Below are 25,835 nucleotides of genomic sequence, written 5' to 3' on the forward strand. Positions count from 1 at the left end.
CTGAGCCACCCAGGGCCCCGATCCCTTTTTTTTTTAATGGCTGAGTAATACTGGTGTGTGTGTGTGTGTGTGTGTGTGTATCACATATCCATTCATCTATCAGTGGACATTTGGGTTGTCTCCATAATTTGGCTATTGTAAATAATGCTACAGTAAACATAAGGGTGCATATATCTTTTTGAATTAGTGTTTTTGTTTTCTTTGGGTAAATACCCAGTAGTGGAATTACTGGATCATATGGTAATTTTTAATTTGGGGGGAACTTCCATACTGTTTAGCATAGTGGCTGCACCAGCTTGCACTCCTACCAGCAGCGCACAAGGGTTCCTTTTTTTCTATGTCCTCGCCCACACTTTTTATCTTTTGTTTTTCGTTTTAGCCATTCTGACAAGTGTAAAGTGACATCTCATTGTGGCTTTCATTTGCATTTCCCTGATGATAAATGATGTTGAGCATCATCTCATGTGTCTGATGGCCATCTGTATGTCTTCTATGGAAAAATTCTCTTCTGATCTTCTGCTCATTTTTTGATCAGATTATTTTTGGAGGTTGAGTTTTATAAGTTCTTTATATATTTTGGATTTAACCCCTTAATGGACACATTGGCAAATATCTTCTTCTATTCAGTAGGTTGCCTTTATGTTTTGTTGATGATTTCTTTTGCTGTGCAAAAGCTTTTTATATAGATGCAATCCCAATAATTTATTTTTTATTTTTCCTTGCCTGAGAAGACATATTCAAAAATATGTTGTTAGGGTGATGTCCAAGAGATTATTGCCTGTTTTAGGAGTTTTATGGTTTTATGTCTCACATTTAAGTCTTTAATCCATTTTTAGTTTATTTTTGTGGATGGTTTCATCCTTTACATGTAGCTGTCCAATTCTTCCAGGAAGCATCATTTGTTGAAGAGACTGTATTTTCCCCATTATATATTCTTGCCTTTTTTGGGCGTAATTGACCATACAAGCATGGGTTTATTTCTGAACTCTCTATTGTGTTCCGTTGATCTCTATGTCTTTTTTGGTGCCAGTACCATGCTGTTTTGATGGTTACAGCTTTGTAGTATATCTTCAAATCTGGGATTATGATACTCCCCAGCTTTGTTCTTCTTTTTTTAGACTGCTTTGGCTATTTGGGATCTTCTGTGGTTTCTACAAATTTTAGTAGTATTTGTCGTAGTTGTATGAAAATGCTATTAGTATTTTGATAGGGATTGCATTAAAGCTGTAGATTGTGTTGACTAGTACGGGCATTTTAATATCTGTTCTTCCAGTCCATGAGCAAGGGATGTCTTTCCATTTCTTTGTGTCATATTTCATTTCTTTCATTAGTGTTCTCCGGTCTTTCACCTCCTTGGTTAAGTTTATTCAAGTGTTTTTGGCTTAGCCTAGTTAGAATTCATACCCTGACATACGGGGTAGAAGGACATCCAAACAAAATTGGGCTCTTTTAAGAAAAAGTAGGGAAGAGAGGATAGGTGTGAGGAAGGCAACCAGCAGTGTGTTTTACAGCCAAAATTAATTATGACCACTGACTGTTATTTAATGCCTTCTGCAACTCCTAGAATTCTTAGGTTAAGAGTATTTTTATTCTAAGGGGGTTTTGTTTGTTGGCTTATATAATAATTTATGGATTTCATATTTGCTTTTAGTGAAATAGGTTAAGCTAAATTTGTATATTCATATTGCCTACTTATGTTTAGAAATATTCAAGTATTGAAATAAACCATACCACTGGGCACAAATAGTAGTAAAAATAATGGCTATCATTTATTGAAGAACTCTAGGGTGGCAGACACTGCACTAGAAGCACTAGGCACATCAGTGTCACAGATCTGTTCTAGAGTCCCTATTTTTCAGGTGGAAACTGAGGTTCAGAGAGATTAATGTTCCTGATGCCACACAAGTATTGATATATTTTTCCTGAAAAGTCTTTACCAGATTTTACCTATGTAAGTGTTTTTATTCTTGTGCATATGAGTTCTAACAAACCAAAAAATGCTACCATACAAGATCTGTGCAAATGTAAATATTTATAGAGTTTGATCCTATTTATCAGCTTTGGGCTATAACAACTGAGTCTGAGTTCTTCCAGTAACATGCAGGATACAGGAAATAGATGCTCCTCATGAAATATGACAGTGAGGGAATAAATAGGGTATATGTTACCTATTATTTGAAAGAGGTATGTGCTCGTTGCACACATCTGTATGCATATGTATGCATGTATATAAGTTTCTTAAAGGAAACCTGCGTTTTTATAATACATATACCACAGTAATTGTTGGAATACAGCTTAACTTAGCCATGTCTAGATTTTCATTCCTGAAGAAATGGAACAAAGTAATTTATTTTAGTATCTTAGGTAAGAAGGAAAAAGTGATTAGAGTTTAGAGGTAGAATATGAACATGAACTTTTCAAACAGTGTTATTAAAAGAAAGATGTTGTATATGATAATGGTAGAATAGGTTGGAGTGAAAAAAAAAAGAATAGGTTGGAGTGTTACATATTTTGTTTTTTAACTTCTTGGATCTTAGAGAATTTTCAAGCCTATTTGTGTTCCCAAAGCAATAAGTGGGTAGTATATATTCAGAGGTTTGCCTTTGGCACTTGGACTGTGATTTTAGAGCATTGCTTTTAGAGTTTTAAGAATTATCTCAGTCTAATTTTTGGCATAAACAGAAAAAAATAATCTGATAGCACAATATTAATCTGGAATTTCTTACTGTATTCTTAGATTTTTTTTAATTCTCAAGTTTTTTTATCTTTTATCAGAGAATGCAGACTTTCCAAATCCATGTCATTTTAAAAATGAAATAATGACCTTTCTTTCTCCCCCCTCCCCGCCTTTGGTGGGCCCCTTTATTTTTTTTCTTTTATTATTTCTTTTCAGCATAACAGCATTCATTGTTTTTGCACCACACCCAGTGCTCCATGCAATCAGTGCCCTCTCTAATACCCACCACCTGGTTCTCCCAACCTCCCACCTGCCCCTTCAGAACCCTCAGATTGTTTTTCAGAGTCCATAGTCTCTCATGGTTCACCTCCCCTTCTAATTTCCCTCAACTCCCTTCTCCTCTCCATCTCCCCTTGTCCTCCATGCTATTTGTTATGCTCCACAAATAAGTGAAACCATATGATAATTGACTCTCTGCTTGGCTTATTTCACTCAACACAATCTCTTCCAGTCCCATCCATGTTGCTACAAAAGTTGGTTATTTATCCTTTCTGATGGAGGCATAATACTCCATAGTGTATATGGGCCACATCTTCCTTATCCATTCGTCTGTTGAAGGGCATCTTGGTTCTTTCCACAGTTTGGCGACTGTGGACATTGCTGCTATAAATTTGGGGTACAGATGGCCCTTCTTTTCACTACATCTGTATCTTTGGGGTAAATACCCAGTAGTGCAATGCAGGGTCATAGGGAAGCTCTGTTTTTAATTTCTTGAGGACTCTCCACACTCTTTTCCAAAGTGGCTGTACCAACTTGCATTCCCACCAACAGTATAAGAGCGTTCCCCTTTCTTCACATCGTCTCCAGCACATGTTGTTTCCTGTCTTGCTAATTTTGGCCATTCTAACAGGTGTAAGGTGATGTCTCAATGTGGTTTTAATTTGAATCTCCCTGATGGCTAGTGATGATGAACATTTTTTCATGTGTCTGATAGCCATTTGTATGTCTTCATTGGAGAAGTGTCTGTCCATATCTTCTGCCCATTTTTTTATATGATTATCTGTTTTGTATGTGTTGAGTTTGAAGAGTTCTTTATAGATCCTGGATATCAACCTTTTGTCTGTACTGTCCTTTGCAAATATCTTCTCCCATTCCGTGGGTTGACTCTTTGTTTTGTTGACTGTTTCCTTTGCTGTGCAGAAGCTTTTGATCTTAATGAAGTCCCAAAAGGTCATCTTCGCTTTTGTTTCCTTTGCCTTTGGAGACATACCTTTAAAGAAGTTGCTGTGGCTGATATCGAAGAGGTTACTGCCTATGTTCTCCTCTAGGATTCTGATGGATTCCTGTCTCACGTTGAGGTCTTTTATCCACTTTGAGTTTATCTTTGTGTACGGTGTAAGAGAATGGTCAAGTTTCATTCTTCTACATATAGCTGTCCAGTTTTCCCAGCACCATTTATTGAAGAGACATGACCTTTCTTCCTTAAAAGCTATTCATTTGTTAAGGGGGGAACAGTTTGATTATATTTTCTCTTTGGAATCTTTAAGAATCTAAATGTTAAGCTTCTCATTTTTGGCAAAGAATGTCTCCTTCATACTTGCTCTTAGCTCTTGTGTGAATTTTAATTTTTTTAAAGATTTTATTTATTTATTAGACCACAAGAGGGGGGAAGGGGCAGGGAGAGGGACAAGCAGACTCCCCACTGAGCAGGGAGCCCGACTCAACTTGGGCTCTGTCCCAGGACCCTGGGGTCATGACCTGAACCAGAGGCGGATACTTACCCCACTTGAGCCACCCAAGTGCTCCTCTTGTGTGATATTGTGGGGGGAAAAGAGAGGCAGTACGTTAGGAAGATGATTTCACTACTAATAAGACAGAAGTATAACATTATTATTAAGAACATAAGCCCTAGAATGAGATGGCATGGTTTCAAATCCTGGTTTTTTCACTAATAAGCATGAATATGTGAGCAACTTAAAGTTACTGTCTTAACCCCTCTGTGCCTCAGTTTCTCTTCATTTGATGAAGATAGTAATATGTAACTCATTGGGTTTTCCTGAGGCGGGAATAAGCTAATTAATATATGTGACATATTTAGTAAATAATACCTGGCATATACTAAGTGCTCAATAAATGCCACTTTTTAAAAGAAGTTCTTTCTTAGGGCTCAAACTCACAAGTCCAAGATCAAGAGTTATATCCTCTCCTGACTAAGCCAGCCAGACATCCCAATAGATGTCACTTTTAATGAAATAATATACTGGTGGAATTGGTGCAGAGCCTGGGTGAAAAAGACAAGTTGTGACAAGTTGTGAGGTCCTGAAATGAAACTAGCAAGTGATCTGCAAATACTTAAAGCATATCATAGGGGCACTTGGATGCCTTAGTTGGTTAGGTGTCCAACTCTTGATTTCGACTCAGATCATAATCTCAGGGTCATGAGATCGAGCCCCATGTCAGGCTCTACTCGACACAGTCGGCTTGGATTCTCTTCTGTCTCCCTCTCCCTCTGCCCCATCCCACTCCTGTGTGCATGCACACAGGAAATAAAATGTTGTGTGTGTGTTTTTTTTTTTAAATCATACCATAGTATTCTTCGTGGTGTTGTTTGGCTTGTCAGGTAGGAGAAATGAGGAGAAAAGGAGAGAGAATTGTTTCTCTTTTATTTTCTCTGATGTTGTATTGATAAAAACACTCCCTTAGTGTATGGAGTGATTGGAACGCACTCAGGCAGGTCCATGGCCCATGCATGATGGGTAGCCCTGCTCTCGGGAAATGGAAGGAATCAGTCAAGAATGGTTTGTGACTCGCCGTAAAGAGGGGGCTGGTGGTAAAGGCTGAGAGCTATCCAAGAGCCTCTTGTTCAGATGTCCAGACCCTGTCCTATAGGTGGTGCCTGAGTGACACAGAAAATAGAACAGCCACTCTTCGAGCCCTCGCTGGTAACACCAATGAAAGCCCTTTCTCAGCCGGCCCATTTTATCTTCCGCGTGAACTGGGGCTTCTGTTTTGCTCACAGGGTATCCCAATGCCTACTTAAAGATCTGGCAAATAGTTCTTATTCAATAAATACCTGTTGCATGAATGAATGAGATAAAATTCCCCTTCCTCCTTCTATGGAAAAATACATCTTGTCTACCTGTCTTCCTTTGCTTTTTTGAGATTGCTGTGGTGGTTTATTATAATGTGATTTAATAAGGGTGAGGGAATATATTCCAAGAGAATGCTGTGGGACTTACAAGGAGAGAAAACTGTTAAGTATTATTTGGCTAATCTCTTTTTTTGTGTGTGGTTTTGGGATAGAATTTAGTGATTCGTCAGCTGCATGAAACACCCAATGCTCATTATATCAAGTGTCCTCCTTATATTGCCCAACTGCCTCTTCCCCTGACCCACCTCCCCTCCAGCAGCCCTCAGTCTGTTTCTTATAGTTAAGTCTCTTATGGTTTGCCTTCCTCTCTGTTATCATCTTATTTTATTTTTTCCTTCCCTTCCTCTATGCTCATCTGTTTTGTTTCTTTAATTCCACATATTAGTGAAATTATATGGTATTTGTCATTCTCTGTTTTGCTTAGCATAATACCCTCTAGTTCCATCCACATCATTTGCCAACTACTTTTTGTTGATGATTTATTGTTTAAAACTTTCACTCTAGCCTTTAATGACTAAATTGGTTTTGGTATTAAATGTTTTATTATAGGAGCTGAACTCTATATTACAATGTATAGAATAGAATAAATGGATTTAAATTTCTCTCACTGTAGACCAGAGAGATTGACTTTTTTTTTTTTTTTTTTTAAGAGACCACATACAGGAATGAGCAGGGTTGGGGAGGGGCAGAGGAAGAGAAAATCTTAAGCAGGCTTCATGCCCAGCGTGGAGCCCGACTCAGGGCTCAATCTCACCTAACCCAAAATCAAGAGTCTGATGCTTAGCCGACTGAGCCACCCACGTGCCCCAAGATTGATTTATAACAATGCAGATACATATACATAACTTATATGGGTGGTCATATATTTCTGCAGCATTGAGAACTTATCCAAATTGCTTATTTTATTGATCTCATGGATTTCCACAACAAATGTGGTTAGAGAATCTTTAAAGCCTTTTATAGGGTGCCTGGGTGGCTCAGTGGGTTAAGCCTCTGCCTTCGGCTCAGGTCATGATCTCAGGGTCCTGAGATCAAGTCCCGCATCGGGCTCTCTGCTCAGAAGGGAGCCTGCTTCTCTCTCTCTCTGCCTGCCTCTCTGCCTCCTTGTGATCTCTCTCTGTCAAATAAACAAATAAAATCTAAAAAAAAAATAAAAATAAAGCCTCTTATAATTTAACATAATCTTAAATATTTCCCCAGGTATAATGTAGTCATTTAAAAAATTTTTCCAGAATAATTGAAAAGAGAAGTAATAATTAACAACCATAACATTCAGAACCAAGTATGATTTAGGGTTTTTCTTTCCAGGGAACCTAGTGGTTGTGGCACAGTAGAGTTAAAATACCTTAAGTCTCTTCTAGCAGTTGCATTGTCTAGCTGGTCAGTCAGTCACCCCCACCCAAACTGGGGCTGGAAAGTGACAACTGAATCCGCTGATGCAGCTGAAAAGCTGCTCCTTCCCTGGAGGACATGTGCTGTGGGCAGATAGTGTGCAGAGCAGTGCTTAGTCCACAACAGGGGGCACCACTGCACCAGTGTGAGCGCCCACTCGTGTCCCAGGTGCTGTGCCCTCACCCACCCCACCTACGGGGTCACCCTCAGAGAAGTGCTAGAAGCTTTACCAAACACCCTCTCAATTCCTGATTCCAGTGGGTTCAAAGTGAAATCGAAGTCTTCCCTTTTCATAGTCTTGTAGATGAAGAGTGCTCTTGAGTTTGTTAACTTTGATGGACTGTGTTTCTCTGAAATATAGAAGGAGTATCTTGGGATTTGCCATGCTATAAAGGTTTTTTTTTTTTTTAATTTGCATATCTTGAGCTAAAATTTAACCAGTTTCTTTATAGTTTTTTTTTTTTTAATTTATTTTTAGTTATTTATTCATTAGGGAGAGAGCAGGGGGTAGGGACAGAGGAAAGGATAAAGAGAATCCTAAGCAGGGGCTTGATCTCACAACCTTGAGATCATGACCCGAGCCAAAATCAAGAGTCGGCTGCTAAACCACTTGAGCCACCCAGGCACCCTGCTTTGTAGTTCATTTTGTAAAAATACTTATGGGCCATTTTATTTGGCCTTATGGCCATATAAGAGGTACAAATTATTTTTGGCCTTGATCTGATGGCCTATAACTTGTCAGGGTCTGTTTAAGCTTTGATAGGTTTTTCTTTAGTTCTTCAGGGTACTGAATTGGACTTTGCCTTTAATCTCGCAGCACCCACAGATCCAGAAGAAATCTCAGTATATCAAGTACCTTTGCTGTGATGACATGAGGACCCTGCATCAGTGGGTCAATGGTATCCGCATTGCAAAGGTAGGGTGTTCTTTTTTGGTTTGATGGTAGAAGAATTAGGTGTTTTATGAAATGGCTTTGATTATCATGACAGTTATTCTAATCATTCATGTTTATTATTTTTTCAGTGTTTCCTGAGGCCTAAGTTTTTTGTTTTAAATGTCTTAGGGAATAAACATTTAACAGTTGGTATCCATGGACTAATACTGCTGGTAAAAGCTTGTGTGTAGATTTATTTTGGCTCTGAAGAACACGGTATATGATTCTTACATAGCAGAGTTTAGCCTAAGCAAAAGAAATTTTTGGAGAATTAAAATGCCTCAGGGTGGGAATAGGGGAAGGAAGGAAAGAAGGTGGGGAGGGAAAGGAAAGGAAGAAGGGGAGGAAGCAAATGAGCAGAACACGGGATTTTTAGGGCCGTGGAAATATTCATACTCCGTGTGATACTGTAATGGTAAATGCATGTCATTATACATTTCTCCAAACCCATCCAATGTACAACACCAAGAGTAAACCTAAGGTAAACGGTGGGCTTTGATTATTATGTGTGTTAATGTAGGTTCATTGATTGAAACAAATGCACCCTCTGGTGGAGAATATTGATAAATGAGAGACTGGGCATGGGCGGTGGCACAGAGGGCACACGGGGAGTTTTTCTGCCTTCCTCTCAGTTTCGCTGTGAACCTAAAACTGCTCTAAAAAAAAAAGAGTCTTTGAAAAAAATTTTAAGGCTATCTTGAAGATGATTACACATACAACATGAAGGAATATTTATGTGCATTAAGTGAAAATAAAATTTATGATAGCTATAAAATTAAAATTGCTTTGGGAATAACAAAAAGCCTTTATATTGATAATGAACAAATCAAATGTTAACTTCTTGCTACCTTTCTTAAAATGAGGATAAATAAGAGTTGATGGTAATTTCTTGGTATTAAAAATGATTTTTGAAGTATTATAGGTATTAATTTGAATGCAAACTCTGAATCATTAAACATCCATCTGTATCATACCCAGTAATGTTCAGATGTCATCATTTACTGCCTTCTGTTTAGTACGGGAAACAGCTCTACATGAACTATCAAGACGCCCTGAAGAGGACAGAGTCCGCTTACGATTGGACTTCCTTATCCAGCTCCAGCATTAAATCAGGATCCAGTTCTTCCAGCATCCCAGGTAGTTTGAAATGCTGACAGCAAATATAAAGACCTCTCTGTAGACTGGAGGCAGGCCTGGTTCTTTCAGTGAGGTTCTTAAAACCAGAGCTGGACCTGATGTCTAAATTATAATGTCTTTATTATAAAACCACCAAATATTCGGTGGTTAGAGGGGACAGTATCATGGACTAGTTCACAAATGTATTTGTTATGGAGCACCAGTATATAGACTTTTAAATCTAAGAGTGTTGTTAAATATATCTATAACGTTTATTTCGAACTCCATCATACTGCTGAATAGCAACTATTAATGCATACCTGGGGATAGAAAAATTGCTTGGAGAAAGTCTCCATACCCAGAATCCATGATGAAACTGCCTTCCTTCCCCGTAGGTTTCCCGACATCTCAGCAGAGTGGAAATAACTGCAACTAGTTCAGTATCACAGTTAAGGAGGCTATTTAAGTCATCAAACTTACTAAAGTTTTCCCAAGAAATCAGTGATACTCAGAAAGTGCTTATTTTCAGATTCCTACATCCTTCAAACAAGTGTGCTATGATCACACCTTAAAATGAATGCTTCTTTCCCTTCAGAATATTCCGTGAATGATAACTGTGTCCTCTAAAAGCGAAATATTTTTGTTCCGACATCACATAAAATAACAACTTCAGGAAATACTTGACTTAAAAAAAAAAAAACTTTCATTTTATTTACTAGTACAACATATAAATTAATCTTTCAGTGTATGTTTTTGCCTGGCTATGTATGTACACTTTAAGGAAATTCTACATTCAGAATCTATTTTACTTTAGGATAAAATAACTATGGACTTTATTTAAAAAGAAGTATTTGACTAAAAAGTTGTATAATTATTTCATCTCTAAGTAAGTAGAAACAAAATGAGAATGTGTATAAACATGGGTTAGTATACATGTATTTCCTAGTGCTGTCCACTAAGAAAAGTAGGAGCAGTGACATCCCAAGAGCAGTGAAAATACAGGGTATCTTCATCTTGGTCTTCTAATACCATTTTCCAGAACAAAGGAACTAGGGCTATGGCAAAGAATAAGATGAGCCTGAAGCAGCTTATGATGAAGGAAGTGCTCCGAAAACACAGTGATGGGGCTGTGCAAAGGGACACGGGAGCCAACCTGAGAGAGTGTCCAGGGGCCAAAGCTGAAACAGTTCGAGCAACGGAATAACAGTATAATATTACAATCCAAATTATAAATAGCCATCAGTCCATGCTGATAAACCTTATTAAATACATAAATAAATGGGGAAGAGGCCGATCTTCTGTGCGGAGTATTCTCTAAATGCTTTATGCAGATACTCAACCCTCAGGGAGATGGAGCTTAACTCCCCCCTCCTTAAGTGCGGGTCGTGCAGAGTGACTGGTTTCCAAAGAGGCTAGTTGAGTGTGGGGGAAAGGGGAGGAACTTCACAGTGGAAAAATCTAACAAACAGTACCCCAGCTGAGTGATCAAGGTCAGTACCTTCAGTAATATCTTCTGCTGGTAGCATGTACCCTTTACCTGATGTGATGAGACTGCCACTTCCCCTCCTCTTGGTCATCCTCTCCAAATTTCATAACCCAGTCTAATCAAGAGGAAAACATCAGACAAATCAAAATTGAGAGACATTCGGTAAAATACCTGATCCAGTACTCCTCAGAACTGTCAAGGCCATCAAAAACAAAGAAAGCCTGAGAAACTGTCATAGGAGACATGACAATTAACTATAATGTTATATCCTGGATCCAAAAAAAAAGACATTATGGAAAAACTAGGGAAATCCAAATAAAGTTTGGAGTGTAGTTAATAGTGATATATCTGTGTTGGTTCCTTGTTGTGACAAATGTACATGGGAATGTAGCAAGTTAATAATGAGGTCAGTTGGGTGCTGGGTATGTAGGAACTCTTTCTAGCTTTGCAACTTTTCCACAAATCTAAAACTACTCTGAAAATGTTTGTTTATTAAAGGGGAAGAAGACACTTGAGATAATGAATTGAGAAAGGCAAGGTAAAAGTATGTCACAAGTTAAGATTTTTGGAAAATTAAGGGAAAGATTGGGGGAAAAGATGCCATAATCTTTTTTTTTTTTTAGTTCATATAGCATCAGTGCAGGTGCATTAATCCACATTTTTGAAGTGGTGTGTGGTGCCTTTTCCTAGGCCAGCATCATCCCTCCTTATACAGTGTTAAGTATTATGCAGACTTTTAAATATAAATTGCAAAATCGTATACACTGATGATGAAGAGAGCTCAAGGATTCACGTGTTCCAGCCTCCTTTCTTACAGGCTCTTGTTCTGGTTGGTAATTAAATAAGGATGTAGGAGGCTAATGAGGTTGCAACTTTTTAAAAAACACTCAACAGTTACACAAGAAACAAGTGTTGGCAAGGATGTAGAGAAAAGGAACCCTTATGCACTGTGGTGGGAATGCAAATTGGTGCGGTCACTGTGGAAAACAGTATGGAGGTTCCTCAAAAAGTTAAAAATGGAAGTACCCTATGATCTAGGAATCACACCCCGGGGTATTTACTCAAAGAAGACAAAGACACTAGTTCAAAAGGATATACACCCCTGTGTTTATGGCAGCGTTATTTACAATAGCCAAGCTGTGGAACCGTGGAAGAGTCCAGATGTCTGTAGATGGATGAATGGATAAAGAAGATGTGATGTGGGGTGTGTGGGGTGTGTGTGGGGCGTGTTTCCCACAGGAAAATTATTCAGCTGTAAAAAATGAAACCTTCGCTGTTTGCAACAACATGGATGGAGCTAGGGAATGTTATGCTAAGTGAAGTAAGTCAGAGAAGGACAAATACCAAATGATTTCACTCAAACAGAGAGAGAGAGACAAACCAAGAAATAGACTATTAACTATAGATAACGAGCTGAGGGTCACCAGAGGAGAGGTGGCGGGGGGATGGGTGAACTAGGCAATGGGGACGAGGGAGCACCTGCTGTGAGGAGCACTGGGTAATGTGTCGAATTGTTGAATCACTATATTGTAAACCTGAAACTAATAATAACACTGTATGTTAACTATACTGGAATTAAAGTAAAAAATTTTAAAAAGACCCAGCAACTGAATGATGAAGAAAGAAGAAAACAGAGTAGGTTTTATCCTCTATTTTTGCCTGAGGATATGTCTTAACTTGATCCGAAGGACGTTGTGGCTGTTACCTCTGTACTGCTTCGGCTGACCTGGCGGGCTTGATTGGTAAAGCAATCTAATAATACCCCCCTCCACAGAGTCCTTGGATAGGGTGAGCTTTAACACCGGAATCTCCACCAGATGTCGGCCATTAGACTAGGTGCTTCCATATTTTACCTGACGTGGGGGCCAGTGACATAATCTCCCCAGGTCCCTCCCCAGACAGACATCCAGTGTATCTTTCACTGTTCCCAGCAACCCTGAGCTCAAGTGAGAAGTGGGATTCAGGTACTGGCTCCACCACGCAGCAGTTAACACTATAGCCTGGCCTCCAGACAAGGCAAGAACACCTTTCCAGGGTTGTCAGGATACCAGTAATGTTACACAAACCTTTCATTACAGTGTGCAGTCTGTCATGGTGAACTGTTCATTAGTTTTTTATTTTATTTTATTTACTTATTTGACAGAGAGAGAGATCACAAGTAGGCAGAGAGGCAGGCGGGAGGGGGGGGGGGAAGCAGGCCCCCTGCTGAGCAGAGAGCCCAATGGAGGGCTCGATCCCAGAACCCTGAGATCATGACCTGAGCCGAAGGCAGAGGCTTAACTCACTAAGTCACGCAGACACCCCAAGGTGAACTGTTTAAAAAGAATCAGGATTTCCTATTTGCCTAAGATAAGGGAAGTTTTCTAGAGGAAAGTTCAGATTGTGTTTATATGGAGTGAATTTAGTAAAAGTAACTTGTTGCAGTGCTGCATCTGATGTTGTGTGAAAAAGCTTGCTGGGAGTCCATGTTCATACTGTCGGAATAACAACTTATTTCATCCTTTTTTTTTTTAATCTGTTTTAAACAGAGTCTCAGTCAAATCATTCTAACCAGTCTGACAGTGGAGTATCTGATACTCAGCCAGCGGGACACGTCCGCTCTCAGAGTATTGTGAGCTCCATCTTCTCTGAAGCCTGGAAACGTGGTACTCAGTTGGAAGAATCCAGCAAGGTGGGTACACACTGCTGTTAATTTATATTTAAAAAAAAAAATCTCTTCTGTTCCATGGGTTAGTCTGTTGCTCTTTTATTCCTTAATTAGAACTCTTTCTGGGCCCTATTTCGGTATTCTTACTTTGACTTCTCTTCAGAAATGAGTATCTGTGAATTGGCTCTATTGACCTAAGATCTCAAACTGGCAATTTAACAACTTACCAGTGGCTCAGACTTTAAGGAATAGTGACTTCTTCCTTTTCACCCTTAATCAGTTGGGATGAACCAATGCCATTTAATGCCAGTGCCCTAACTTAGTTTCAGAGAAGCTGCTAATGGTTCACTGTTCATTATTAATTTCATTTATTCAGACTCATTCCTTTGTCTTCTATTCTTTCATGCTTTTTGGCATTTCTCTGCACATTGATGAATTTTCTCAAATTTTAGTACATGCTGAAGACTAAATTTAGATTAATCCCCTTCAAATTTTGGATCCCTGGGCTTTGTATGGTATCTTGTTCAATGACACTGAAGGACGAGCTATAATTGCAGGACTGTTTAGAAATATGTAGGTTCTTTAGCCCGGGTTAAAGACAGCATAGAGGCCTGCCTCTGAAGTTCTGTGGACAGCTTCGTGTCCTGGCCGTGCTTGCCCTCTGAGCAGGAGACGCTCGGGCCATCACTGAGGGACCAGTGGCACAGCTGGCCTCAGTGTTGTGTTTTTACCCAGTAACCATTGTGATTTTTTTGTTGTTTTGGTTTGGATCACTTAGGCAGAAACACTCACCAATGAGAATTAAGTGGATAATTTTCCTTGATTTATTCCTTAATTTGCATCTGTGGTATACTAACTGCCCCTCAGCAAGAGGCGTTAATAGCCCAGTGTGGGGTGGAACACTTTTGTCTTAGAAATATTTGAAAATTGGCTCTAATGACATGAAGTCACAAAACTGTTTAACTCCCTTATCAGGGGCTCAGATTTTAAGAAGTAATTCCATCTCCCTTTCCCTATTTAATCAGTTGGGATGAAACAGCCCTCTCTGGTGCTAATAACTGTATACCCAGTTAGAGAAGCAGATTTACACAATTCAGGTACCTAAAGAAAAGTCCTCTGCCTTACTAAATTTTTAATAGTGTTGACCATGTATATATTAAATGAAAGGCCAAGAGAAAAAATAATAATAAACAAAAGGTCCGAATGCTCCGTGCTGAAGCAGCGGAGTTGGTCGGGGTAGTTTCTGGCGCGCACCGTGCCGTGCAGAAGCCATAGTCTGTCTGTCTTGACCCCACCTGTGTTTCTTCTGTTACCTCAACCTCAGGTGCCAAATGAGAAGGCCAGCACGGCTAAGGTCTGCATCCCCGCAGCAGCCAGGACAGGGTCAAGTTAAGGTCAGGGCTGTTCTTTGGAAACACATTAACCTGGGTGACTCCTATAACCAAGTCTCACAGACTAATGCTTTTACTTCATGCAGTTTTTAAAGAAACGTGAGTGTCCTGGTGGGCCTTAGAATTCACCCCATCCTGAGCCTACTCAGTCTACTAACCTGAGTATTCTTGATGCTAATAGATGTCATTTGTGATTCGGAAACGTGGTTTCTCTTGGATCCTCACAGTCTGTTCAGAGAACCTAAAACACTTGCCCAGACTTCATTAAACCAAGGGACCTCCCTTCGCTCTTTCCAAAAGCACTTGAACCACACTCGTGCATGCGTGGCTCCGTGACACAGACGACCAGACGACCGGGCAGTGCCTGAGATACCCCGAGGGGCTGGTCAGCTGGTTGTTGGCAAACTCTAGCTGCGATTTCTGGATACAGTTCCTTTAGTTTTCTAAGGTTTCCTCTCATTTCCTCCTGCCTTTTTCTGTATGATGTTTTTAAAATCTTTTGCTGTAATGTTTATAAGGATTTCTTTATGTATTTTACGGTAAAGCAAATGTAAAGAATGCTCCCCCTTTACCTGCATTGCTGGACTTCTGTGCATGTTGGATGCAAGTGTCTCACGCGAACACGAGTGTGTGTGTCAAGCTCATTCATTCCTGTGTGACTGTGCACGCCCTGCTGAACATTCTCGTATTTCTCACGTGTCCGCTTGCTAGCGTCACAAAGCCATCCTCCTTCCTCAGGAGGCCCTCCGCCGGCACCCCTAAGCCCACTTACGGCATCTGCTTGGTGTGGATGCAGCCGTGGACTGAAGGGTGAACGGAGCGGCCACATCCCCGCTTGCCACAGTCCGGGGGGGGAGGCAGTGCACAGAGGTCCTCCCGCCGGAGCTCCTGTCACGGCAGGTGCGCGAGACGGCTCCGAAGTCAGGCCGCCCATCACCGGTCAGCCGGACGTTTCCCTAGATTGTTAGGCAGTCTCGCCACTTGAGAGTATTGCCGGGAGGGCGAACTCCCTGTGCCTTCGTGGCCCGGGATCCGACTTTCACCTTCCTGACGTGGTTCCACTGCTGGATCCTTTCTCGCACGTCCCAGATTTCTTGCTGTTTAGCTGAACGCAGTCAAAGCTTACCTCTGTAACTGTTGTGTTTGTGGTGTTTTCTCTCCCCCCCCCCCACCCCGCCCCCTTGTGCTCCTTTTAGATCCGAGTGGAGTCTGTCAACCGACCCTACACCTCACTTATGCCCCCTTTATCCCCACAGCCCAAGCTGGTCACCCCCTACACTGCCTCACAGCCTTCCCCCCCTCTGCCGCCCCCGCCGCCGCCCCCTCCCCCGCCCCCGCCTCCTCCCCCGCCCCCTCCCCCTCCTCTGCCCAGCCAGTCTGCACCTTCTGCTGGCTCGGCAGCCACCATGTTCGTCAAGTACAGCACAATAACCAGGCTGCAGAACGCTTCTCAGCACTCAGGACCCCTGTTCAAGCCTCCAGCACCCGCAGTGATGCAGTCTCTGACGTCCACCTCCCAGGCAGGAAAGCCTCAGATCCTGGTGCCCCCCAACGGAGTCGTGCCCCCGCCCCCTCCTCCGCCCCCGCCCCCCACGCCAGGCTCAGCCATGGCGCAGCTCAAACCCGCACCCTGCACCCCATCCCTCCCGCAGTTCAGCCCCCCGCCCCCTCCACTGAAGATTCATCACGTTCAGCATGCCGCCCAGACGGCCCCTCCGACACCGCCACCACCGCCTCCTGTCCCTGCACCCCTCCCTCCCCAAGCGCCCCCCAAGCCCCTTGTGACCGTGCCCCTACCAACCAGCACCAAGCCCGTGCCACCTGCTATGACACAAGCGGTGCCACCCGCGCCTACTCCTCCAGCTCCCCCAGCAAAAAAGCAGCCGGCTTTCCCTGTGCCCCACGGCCCCCCCTCTTCCCCTGCTCCTCCTGCGCCAGTCCCCCCGCCAACACTGCCGAAGCAGCAGAGCTTCTGTGTAAAGCCACCTCCGTCCCCGCTGTCTCCGGTGCCCTCGGTCGTGAAGCAGATCGCCAGCCAGTTTCCGCCCCCTCCAGCCCCTCCCCCCGCGGAGCAGCCCTTCAAGCCTCCCTCGGCGAATGTGGCCCCACAGTCCCCTCCTGCTGTAAAAGCAAAACCCAAGTGGCAGCCCAGCTCTATCCCTGTCCCCTCTCCGGACTTCCCTCCTCCTCCACCTGAGAGCAGCCTGGTGTTTCCTCCTCCCCCTCCGCCTCCTCCCCCTCCTCCTCCTCCGCCCCCGCCCCCGCCCCCGCCCCCACCCGCCCCTGCTCCAGCCCCAGCCCCTCTGCCTCTGACAGCCACACCCCCGGCTTCTGCCTCTGACAAAAGTGGATCTCCGGGGAAGAAGACCAGTAAGACATCCAGCCCCGGGGCAAAGAAACCTCCCCCGACCCCACAGCGAAACTCCAGCATTAAGTCGAGCAGTGGCGCAGAGCACCCTGAGCCCAAGAGACCCTCCGTGGACAGTCTAGTGAGCAAGTTCGCGTCGCCGGCGGAACCCTCGGGGTCTCCCAGCAGAGAGACCCAGTCGCCTCCGGCAGCGCCCCCCAAACCCGGAAAACTGAACCTTCCCGGAATTCTGCAGCAAGGGTGTGCGTCGGCCAAAGCCTCGGTCCTGGGTGGCCGTGGAAAGGGCTCTGCGGTCGAGTTCCCTTCTCCTCCGTCCGATTCGGACTTTCCCCCGCCTCCGCCTGAAATAGAGCTTCCTCTGCCCCCCGTAGAGATTCCCGCCGTCTTCTCGGGAAACACCTCGCCGAAAGTGGCCGTCGTCAATCCTCAGCCGCAGCCGTGGTCCAAAACGTCGACGAAGAAAGCCCCTCCGCCCACACGACCCAGGCGGAACGACAGCACCCGCCTCACGCAAGCAGAGATCTCGGAGCAGCCCGCGACGGCCGCCGTCGTGCCTCAAGTGCCCACGTCCCCCAAGTCCAGCCTTAGTGTCCAGCCCGGATTCCTCGCCGACCTCAACAGGACGCTGCAGCGGAAGTCCGTCACCCGGCACGGCTCGCTCTCCTCCGCCCGCACGTCCCGGGCAGAGCCCACGGCCACCATGGACGACATGGCACTGCCGCCGCCGCCCCCGGAGCTGCTTTCCGAGCCGCAGAAGGCCGGCTTCGGAGGTGGCCACATAGCGGGCTATGCAACGTTGCGGAGAGGCCCCCCGCCCGCTCCCCCCAAAAGAGACCAGAGCACCAAGCTCTCGAGAGACTGGTAGCGGCTGCCGCCGGACTTTGTTGTCATGGTGTCTGTAACCAGTTCTACAATCAGCTCCCCTGACCGCCTGTGATTCTGGTGTTCAGAGCTTCCTAGTATGATGATGTGGTCATTCAGGTAGAACCCAGCTGTACGTGTGTGTACGTGTGCGTGGACACACATAGCTCCGCGCACATAGGTAGTGTGCGTATGTATATGTACGTGTATGTATACATATATGTATGTGTATGGATAGCTCCGAGCGAGTCTATTTATTCGTTCACCTCCTCCTCTGAAAATGGCTTGTGGATCTTGGGTGGAAGAGGCGTGGAAGCGGATGCGTGTCCTGTCCCTTAACGATCTCTGTGGTGGATCACGTGGATTGGACCGAAAACTCCCGGTGACGGGCTTGGAAGGCACTTGGAAGTGTCCACGCGCGGCCTGTCGGTGCAGGCCCTGTGCTCCATATTGCGGAGTAGGCGTGCGGCGTGCCGTTTCTCGGCTGGAGAAGACCACGGAATGGTCGGTGCATCGGTGGGGCTTCGTGTCTGTTTCTCCCCAGTCGGCTGAAGGTCGAACCGCTCGGCTGGCGCGTGCTCCCTTGCACGCGAGGGGCACTCCACGTCGGGAAGCGGGCAGCAGCCGGGGGCGGGGGGTCCCTGGCCGTGCGGGCAGTTTGCACACCTGCCGCGTCCGTCCGCGCTCGCGCGTGGGAAGGAGACGCCCGCGGGCCCGAACCATTCTAGTCGCAGGAGCGCCGCCCTCATCCCGCCTGTGTCTAGGCTGTGCTCTGGCACAGGGAAGCTCTTTGTCGGCAATACATGGGTAATTCAGTACTGTAACCCCGGGTAGTTCTTTTTATACTGTTGGACTCTTTTCCCTGAGCTTTGCGAAGCCTCGAGTTTGGCTTCGTGATCCTTTTGTTTTGATTTTGTCGTCCGAGAGTATCTGCCGCGGTACCCCTGGAATGCTCCGCCCCGCTCTGTCTTTGGTCCCCGGTTATCTTGTGTGTGCTTTAGGTAGACGTGGATAGTAGAGATCTGTAGACGGTTGCTATTTCAAGTATACATATCCCATGTCCAATACAGTGCATCATGACAAAAAACAAAATTAGCTTCTGAAATAAGTCTTGTGTGTGTGTTGCTCTAGGGTGGGTGATTAGGAAAGAACAGAACGGCCCCCTGTGTGGGTATCATTAGGTTGTGTGTGCACTGTGATGTGCAACGAAGAATTCACTGAAGTGTGGGACTATCCCCGAGGGCGGGGGAGCGGGGAAGCGTTAGACCGGTTCATCCCTAGCCGCTGGCGCGCACTAGGACTCTTGCTTGCTTGGCCTGGCGGTGGAGATCCCTGCGGGCTCCCAGGGGTTCTGCCGGAGGAGTGTAGTCCGGGTAGAGTGAGTGGCATTACGTATCATGCATGTGCAGTTTGGTATGACATGAAATCATTAATGACACACTACAATCCTGTATGCTTCACACTACGCTTGATGCCTTTTTTTTTGTTTTTGTCCTGTGAATTTAACTTGGTATACTAGAGAAATGTGTACTGTCTCATCAGTTTACGATGAAGTGACCATTACAAATAAACGCAGTCTCAGAGCTGCTCTGAAACAGCAACGAGCCATCCCAGCGGGGACGCAGGAGCACATCTTGCAGTGACACGCTCTGCCTGTCGTGAATAAGGATTTCCAGTGCAAACTGCAAAAATCTTTGACGTTGTCCCATAAGGAAAGTGATGTCAGTGCAGTGGGGCAAGTTAGTGAATAGTTGAAGAGTAAGCAGAAGTTGTACTATATACACAAGATACTGCTGTAAACCCACCTCCAAAACAGGATTGCATCACAGAATTCGAAGTGCACCTCTCCGTTCCTAGATCTCTAGGACACTGTTAGCAGTTCACGTGTTATGGAGCAATAAGAACATGTACCATTGTGCGTTTCTTAAAGCCCTACTTCTTTAGAAGATACTTTTTGGATCTTTTCATCTGTTCTCTTAGTTTCGTCTGCTCGATAGGCTTAGGAAGTGACCTTTCGCACATCTGCACCGTTAATCTCAGCGTGCACAGCGCCCAGTCGTGGTTCCGTGCCAGTGGCCAAGCTCTGCGGAACTCCCGAGTGAAATAATTGCCCACAGTTCTGCCTGCAGCTTTGAGAAATGAACAGCATGTCGAGGGCAGTGCAAACAGGTGCCTGTTTCAGCTAGTGACTTGGTTAATTAGTGACACCCCTAACTTCCACCACAGATCGTTTCAGAATTGGTGATCGCCCTGTGCTTAGTTTGGGTACCGACTCTGAAGGGCAGCAGAGCCTGTTTTGTTAACAGATCTCACGGGTTCTAGGTAAGAATATAAAAGCTAGATTTTTCTGTACTGAAATTTTATTCAGCTTGGATTTTACTACTCACATACATTATTTCTTTAGCTGCTCTGATTCCCCCTTAGGAAAGGTATTCTTATGATTTGTATAGGTACCCACTTAACTGTAAATTGGATTTTTTTTAATTTCCGGGGCTTTTTAAGATGAGAAAGATTGGTGACTTCAAAACTACGGGAACCCGTTTTCATCAGAAAATGTCAAAGTCGTGTAGATGTGAGGCTGTGGAACAGCTCCTGCCCACTGACGGCATCCTCAGAGGGCTGGGAACGATCATGGAAGTCCTCTCTCTGAATGTTGACTTGCCACTAAAAACAATGCTGAGTTTATCAAAGTTCAAACAACATTGGGAGGCTATGATCCAATACAGTGACAACTCTGAGATCAAGATTAACAGGAGCTGTGCATCCAGTTAGTTTCAGAAGCTGCTCTTCTGGGAGAGTATACCATCGTTAGTGAGCTGGTGAGCTGGTGTCCAGGATGTAAGGTGACAACAGAGCCTGGGAAGAAGGTTCAGATAATGGGAAGGACCAAAAAACCTTTTCCCTAGGGTTTGTTTTTTTTTCCCCTTCATATACCTTCAGAGCTAACATGATAACTGATGCAGTGTCTCAGATTTTATTCAGGTTTAGACTAGTTAAACCTGTATGGCCCCGTAGGATTAAGGGTGTAATGACTTGCTTTAGGTAAAGTAGGTATGATAATTTGGATTACACACTTGAGGAGAAGATGTCTATTTCTTAAACTCCCTTTTGTTTTTGTTGCCAGTTCCTTTTGGCACTTTTGCTTTTATACACGTGACAGCATTTATACAGGGTTATCCCTAGTCCTGTAAGAATATGTGCTCACTCCCTAAACTGAGATCTGATGCACAGAGAGATGCGAGTACAATGAAATATCCCACTATCTTTTAAGGTTTATTTTCCTTTAAAAATTCGGTAGAACATTTCTATACTTTTGCCAGTCTGTCCATCCAAATGAACAAGTGCTCTATTCTTACTGTGCCCTTGGAAGGTCTGTATGTAAAACAAACCTGAAATTTAGCTGTAGAATAAATTGCTAAAAAAAAACAATGTACTTGATAAACACATAAGGGAAAAAACCTCCAATTCGTTTGCTCTTTGTTGAAGAGAAGACACTATCTGCTATAATCCCCAGTGCCTTGAACTCTCTTGGAGGAATAGCATTAAAAAAAAAAAAAACAAAATCCAACAAGTAAACTTTGAGGTGCTAATGAAAGAAAAGGAAGAGGAGTATTTGTAGCTCGCGCAGAAATAGAGAAAGTGTCTGCCTCACAAGAGATGGCTTCATCTACCAGAATGGGGTCTGTCCGCTTTCTACCAAAGACATTTAGAGAAGTGAGTCGAGTCAGGGTGATGGCGAAGTTCAGCAGTGACCACGTTCATCACAGATGGCCGTTAATACCACGCTCTTAACTGTCGAAGCCTCAGCCTCTCCTTAGGCAGAACATGCTTGCAGCACTTACAGAAAGTCTTTGCATTTTGGGAAATGTCCATTGTTTGTCAGGTTTATTATAACCTAATACCAAAAACTGCCGTTTTTCATGATTCCTACTTCCTAGATGTTTTTTTTTTTCCTACTTGTAAATAATCCCTCCTAGAAAATAAGCATTAACTGGAATGTTTCAAATGATTTTGCTTAATTTTATCATTAGCCACCAGTGAACTCCTTTTATAGAAATAGACATTTACAATATCATTAGCTTGTGCTAAATGTTGTAAAAACATTGTTTACTGTTTGAAAGGAAAGTTGCACATATTTAACTGGGATTGATCCTTTTCCCATTTCTTGAAAAAAATGGAGTCAAGGCTTACACTGATCTCTAGGCTGTGGGAGCTTTGCCATAAATAGATACAATGTAGGAATATAGTTTTTTAAAGCATGAAAAAGAAGGCAAAGGAACTGCATTATAACGTACCTGATAGAGAACATTATTCAAGATTATGATTATGCACAGCTCGGTAAAGGTGAAGTTACCATTTTTCTTTCAGCTTTGTTGCTATTTTCTTCTGCTTAAATGTATGCTCTCATTTCATTATGTGCCTTGCTCCCTGATTGTGCAGACCTATATATAGATATATATATAGAGAGAGAGATATATATATGAGAGAGATATATTCAGTACTACTGATGATGTTTTTTTGTTCTACTGCTGGATTAAGTTATTTTCCAAATTACGAGTTACTGTCGGTGAACTATTGTAATGGCTTAGGACAGTAGTCATACAGTCAGTGTAAATTTGTTTTCTTTGTGTTTTCATTATGTCAGCTTACCCAATCCTTAATAAAAGGAATACATAGATTTCATTTAAACACGGGGACTTGACTGTTTGTGGATTGGCATCATTAAGAAAGTGGGTTTTTTGCTGGTTATGTTGGGGGGCCCCTAAAGAAGCTGTGCGGTAAGGACAGATTAAGTGGGAAGGTAAATTCAGCTGCAGTTGGGTCCGCTCAACGGGCTACCCTTTAGTTTGTACCAGCAGAGAAGCAAGCAAGCTTTGGGTATTTAAGATTTTCTTCTTTAAAAGAGGGATGCTTCTTGTTTCAAAGCTCTGGTATCACTACAGTTACATGCTGGCCTCCCATGTCAAGGTACGTGTAAGTGTGTGCATTAACAACTCACTATTGTTTGTCAAACCAAGAGGAAAAAAGCTCTCCTTTTTGTAGCAAAACAACTGTACTGAGAACCCTCGTGTCAAGGTCGAGCACCGGGAAGGCTTCTCCGCAGTACACTTCCATTTACCACCTTTGTAACCTCTTTGGTTACTTGCATAAAAACATTCACAAGACACTTGGACATACTTTGTAGAATTTTATTTAAGTCAAGTTCTTAGTACACAGCAACAATTTCAAATACAATTTCAAAATTAAAAAGTGAAGATTCCCCCCCTCAGCTGGAGGTGGCTTCATGGCACACACAAGAGCCGTGACTGGCAGCAGCCTGCTCCCTCGAGTCTTCCTGCAGGACTTCTACTCCGCTCGGGACACCAGCCCTCCCTGGAGGAGCTTTAAAATACAACTGGCCAAATCACACGTTGTTGTAACATTCTTTTTTGTAAACCATCTTAAGAAAAAAGATGCATGGACACAAAATATGAAAAGCTGCTTTTCCATAGAATTCTAAAGTTGCAAAAGACACGTTCATCGTAATGTGAAAATAAGCTTTTTGTTTTTGTGTTTTTTACAAAATACTGAGCAAGGATCGTTTGTATACAGCTAGGCCCTATCGTTTCATTTGTTAATTTTTTTTTTTTTTTTTAAGAATTATGAAATTCTCAGTAAGAAACAGGAATAAAGATCAGCATCAAGTAGATGTAAGGTTATGAGCACAGCACCTCCGTTTAGGACTGGTGTGATAAGGCTGTTTGCTGTGCTCCTGCCGGTGCTGAAGTCAGGTCACCTGTTCTGCTACACAGTACTGAGTGGAGTAGTAGAAGGGTTAACGTGAACATGATTTTCACTAATTAGGTTGTGCTTAATACACTCTTTAAACAGTTTGAATACTGATGGTATTTACCAAAACAGCATATCTTTTCAAGTATCTTCCTGAAGACATCAAGTAGCACTCATAATTTAAAAAAAAAAAAAAAAACAAACAAAACAAAAACCATACAGCATATTCAATTAAGACAGCTGTAGAAAGAGTACAGGCATTGATGGAGTCAGGAACTCTACTGTTGTTAACTAGCTGTTACCTGAAATGAAACCTCTAACTTCCTCAGTCAAAATGAAAACTAAAAATTTTTAAATCTCATGTAGCTCTAAAATTCTATGATTCTTAAGTAAATCACGTGAGGGGAAATCACCTTAACACCAGTCAGGAGTTCCTGGGAAAGAGGTTCAGAAGGGAACAGATGGAAAGTGATTCAGACCCCATTCTTTTCAAAGACTTGGCAGTCACCTGCCTGCCAATTCCTCCAACAAACCCTGTTCCAGGGGAAAGGCAGCCTTCAGGACATGTCATGCTTCTCCACCAAGGAGAAAGGGTAATAAAAAAAAATAAAGGAAGAGTTTGTAATGCAGAAAGGTACCTGCTAAAAGACAACGAACACAAAAAGATAAAAGCAAACTACCATCATTTTGATGCCTCTAAAGCAGAAAGATCCTAAGCAACCGTCCACTGCAGACTGCTGGGGAGCACAGCCCCATCACAGACGTCCCCGTCCAGATGCATGAACCTTCGGTCTAGCCGGGTAAGGAAGGGAAGCGGGAGGGGGCAGAAAGAGAGGGATGAGAGTGTGTCACCTAGTGACTGCGAGGAACACGGGAACCAGCAGGCCCTTGCCAACCCCAGACGGAACGGCCGCCGCCCCTGCAGGAGGGCGAAAGCAAGCAGCCCGAGAAACGGAGACTCCACGGAACAAGTCCTCTTAAAAGATTCCTATGTACTCCAAATCAGCAGGCTGAATCTCTCGGGTCTAGATCTTGACACTATTTTGGTTTGTGATTCATTGCCTTGCTGTAAGGTCAACAAAAAAGGGTATTTTCATTCATTCCCCCGTGGCCTTTCAAATAGTAGTACCAAAAAGGTGTGGGGTGGGGAGGGGGGAACAGGGACCCTTAAGTCACTTCTTTTTTTTCTATTTTAAAGAAAAAGCACTTCAGATGGAAAAAAAAATCCCCGCTGCCATTAGATTCCCTCTATCCTGTTAAAATGGTTGCTTACAAGTCAGCAGAGTCTAGACGTGGATCATCTCTGCCACAATATTCTATATCCCGTAAGAGTTCTGCATCCATTTGGAATTCCTATTACCAACCATCCTGTAGTTCATAAAAAGACAAACAGGGGGAACCTACGATAAATCAAGAAATACTACCTTCACAGACTATTAATAGCATGCAATCTGTGAAATATTACATACATTAAAAGTCTCCAATTACTGTAGGCCTGGCCCATCATCATCATTACATAGCATCCTTCCAAGACAATATATAGAATTCAAAACTGTACAGAAATTTAGAATATGCAGAAAACTCAAAGGTGTTTTTAAAACAATTGTACACATTAGTACTAAATAATAGCGAGAAGTCGGCTGACCCCGGCGGCACCTCCGCTGCGCGTCTCCAGTGGGAAGGGCTGCGCCGGCGTCTCCCGCGCGCCACACGGCGAACTGACCGCCACCAACTTTTCTGCACAATTATCTTCTCTGCTTCTGTAGGTGTGAGCTGTGAATACTATACCGGATTTCAAAATACCCTCTTGCCTTAAATATCCACTAAGCTTTCTCAGCACAAAGCTATTGAAGTAAAAACTGGAACACATCTAAATTTCAAAACAGGTTCCCTAGTTTTACACCAACACTAAGAAGAGCTTAACCTATCCAGGTGGATAGTCTTGGTCCATAATGAACCTGAAGGCTCAGGGGACACTCGGGGCCGCTACTTTAAAGGAAAACAGGACATAAAGAATGTCAAGACCTAACAAAAGCCTGAAGT

At 43.3% G+C, this 25,835-nt stretch overlaps 1 protein-coding gene across 7 annotated transcripts in view; it reads left to right on the forward strand.

Moving 5' to 3' along the window:
• The window catches only part of RAPH1 (Ras association (RalGDS/AF-6) and pleckstrin homology domains 1), a 115,224-nt gene that overhangs the window by 79,154 nt on the left and 10,235 nt on the right, over positions 1-25,835 (forward strand). For 5 of the 7 annotated variants that reach the window (XM_059168310.1, XM_059168309.1, XM_059168311.1 and 2 more), the window contains 4 exons: positions 8,038-8,136; positions 9,171-9,291; positions 13,285-13,427; positions 15,991-18,260. In XM_059168310.1, the coding sequence (XP_059024293.1) occupies positions 8,038-8,136; positions 9,171-9,291; positions 13,285-13,427; positions 15,991-18,027 (2,400 nt within the window). In that variant the 3' untranslated portion in view covers positions 18,028-18,260. Of the gene's footprint in view, positions 1-8,037; positions 8,137-9,170; positions 9,292-13,284; positions 13,428-14,727; positions 15,394-15,990; positions 18,261-25,835 lie in introns of those variants that run through there. The other 2 variants (XM_059168315.1, XM_059168314.1) reach the window with 2 other exon arrangements.

The sequence above is a fragment of the Mustela lutreola genome, chromosome 3 (assembly GCF_030435805.1).
Source record: "Mustela lutreola isolate mMusLut2 chromosome 3, mMusLut2.pri, whole genome shotgun sequence".
NCBI classification, from domain to species: domain Eukaryota; kingdom Metazoa; phylum Chordata; class Mammalia; order Carnivora; family Mustelidae; genus Mustela; species Mustela lutreola.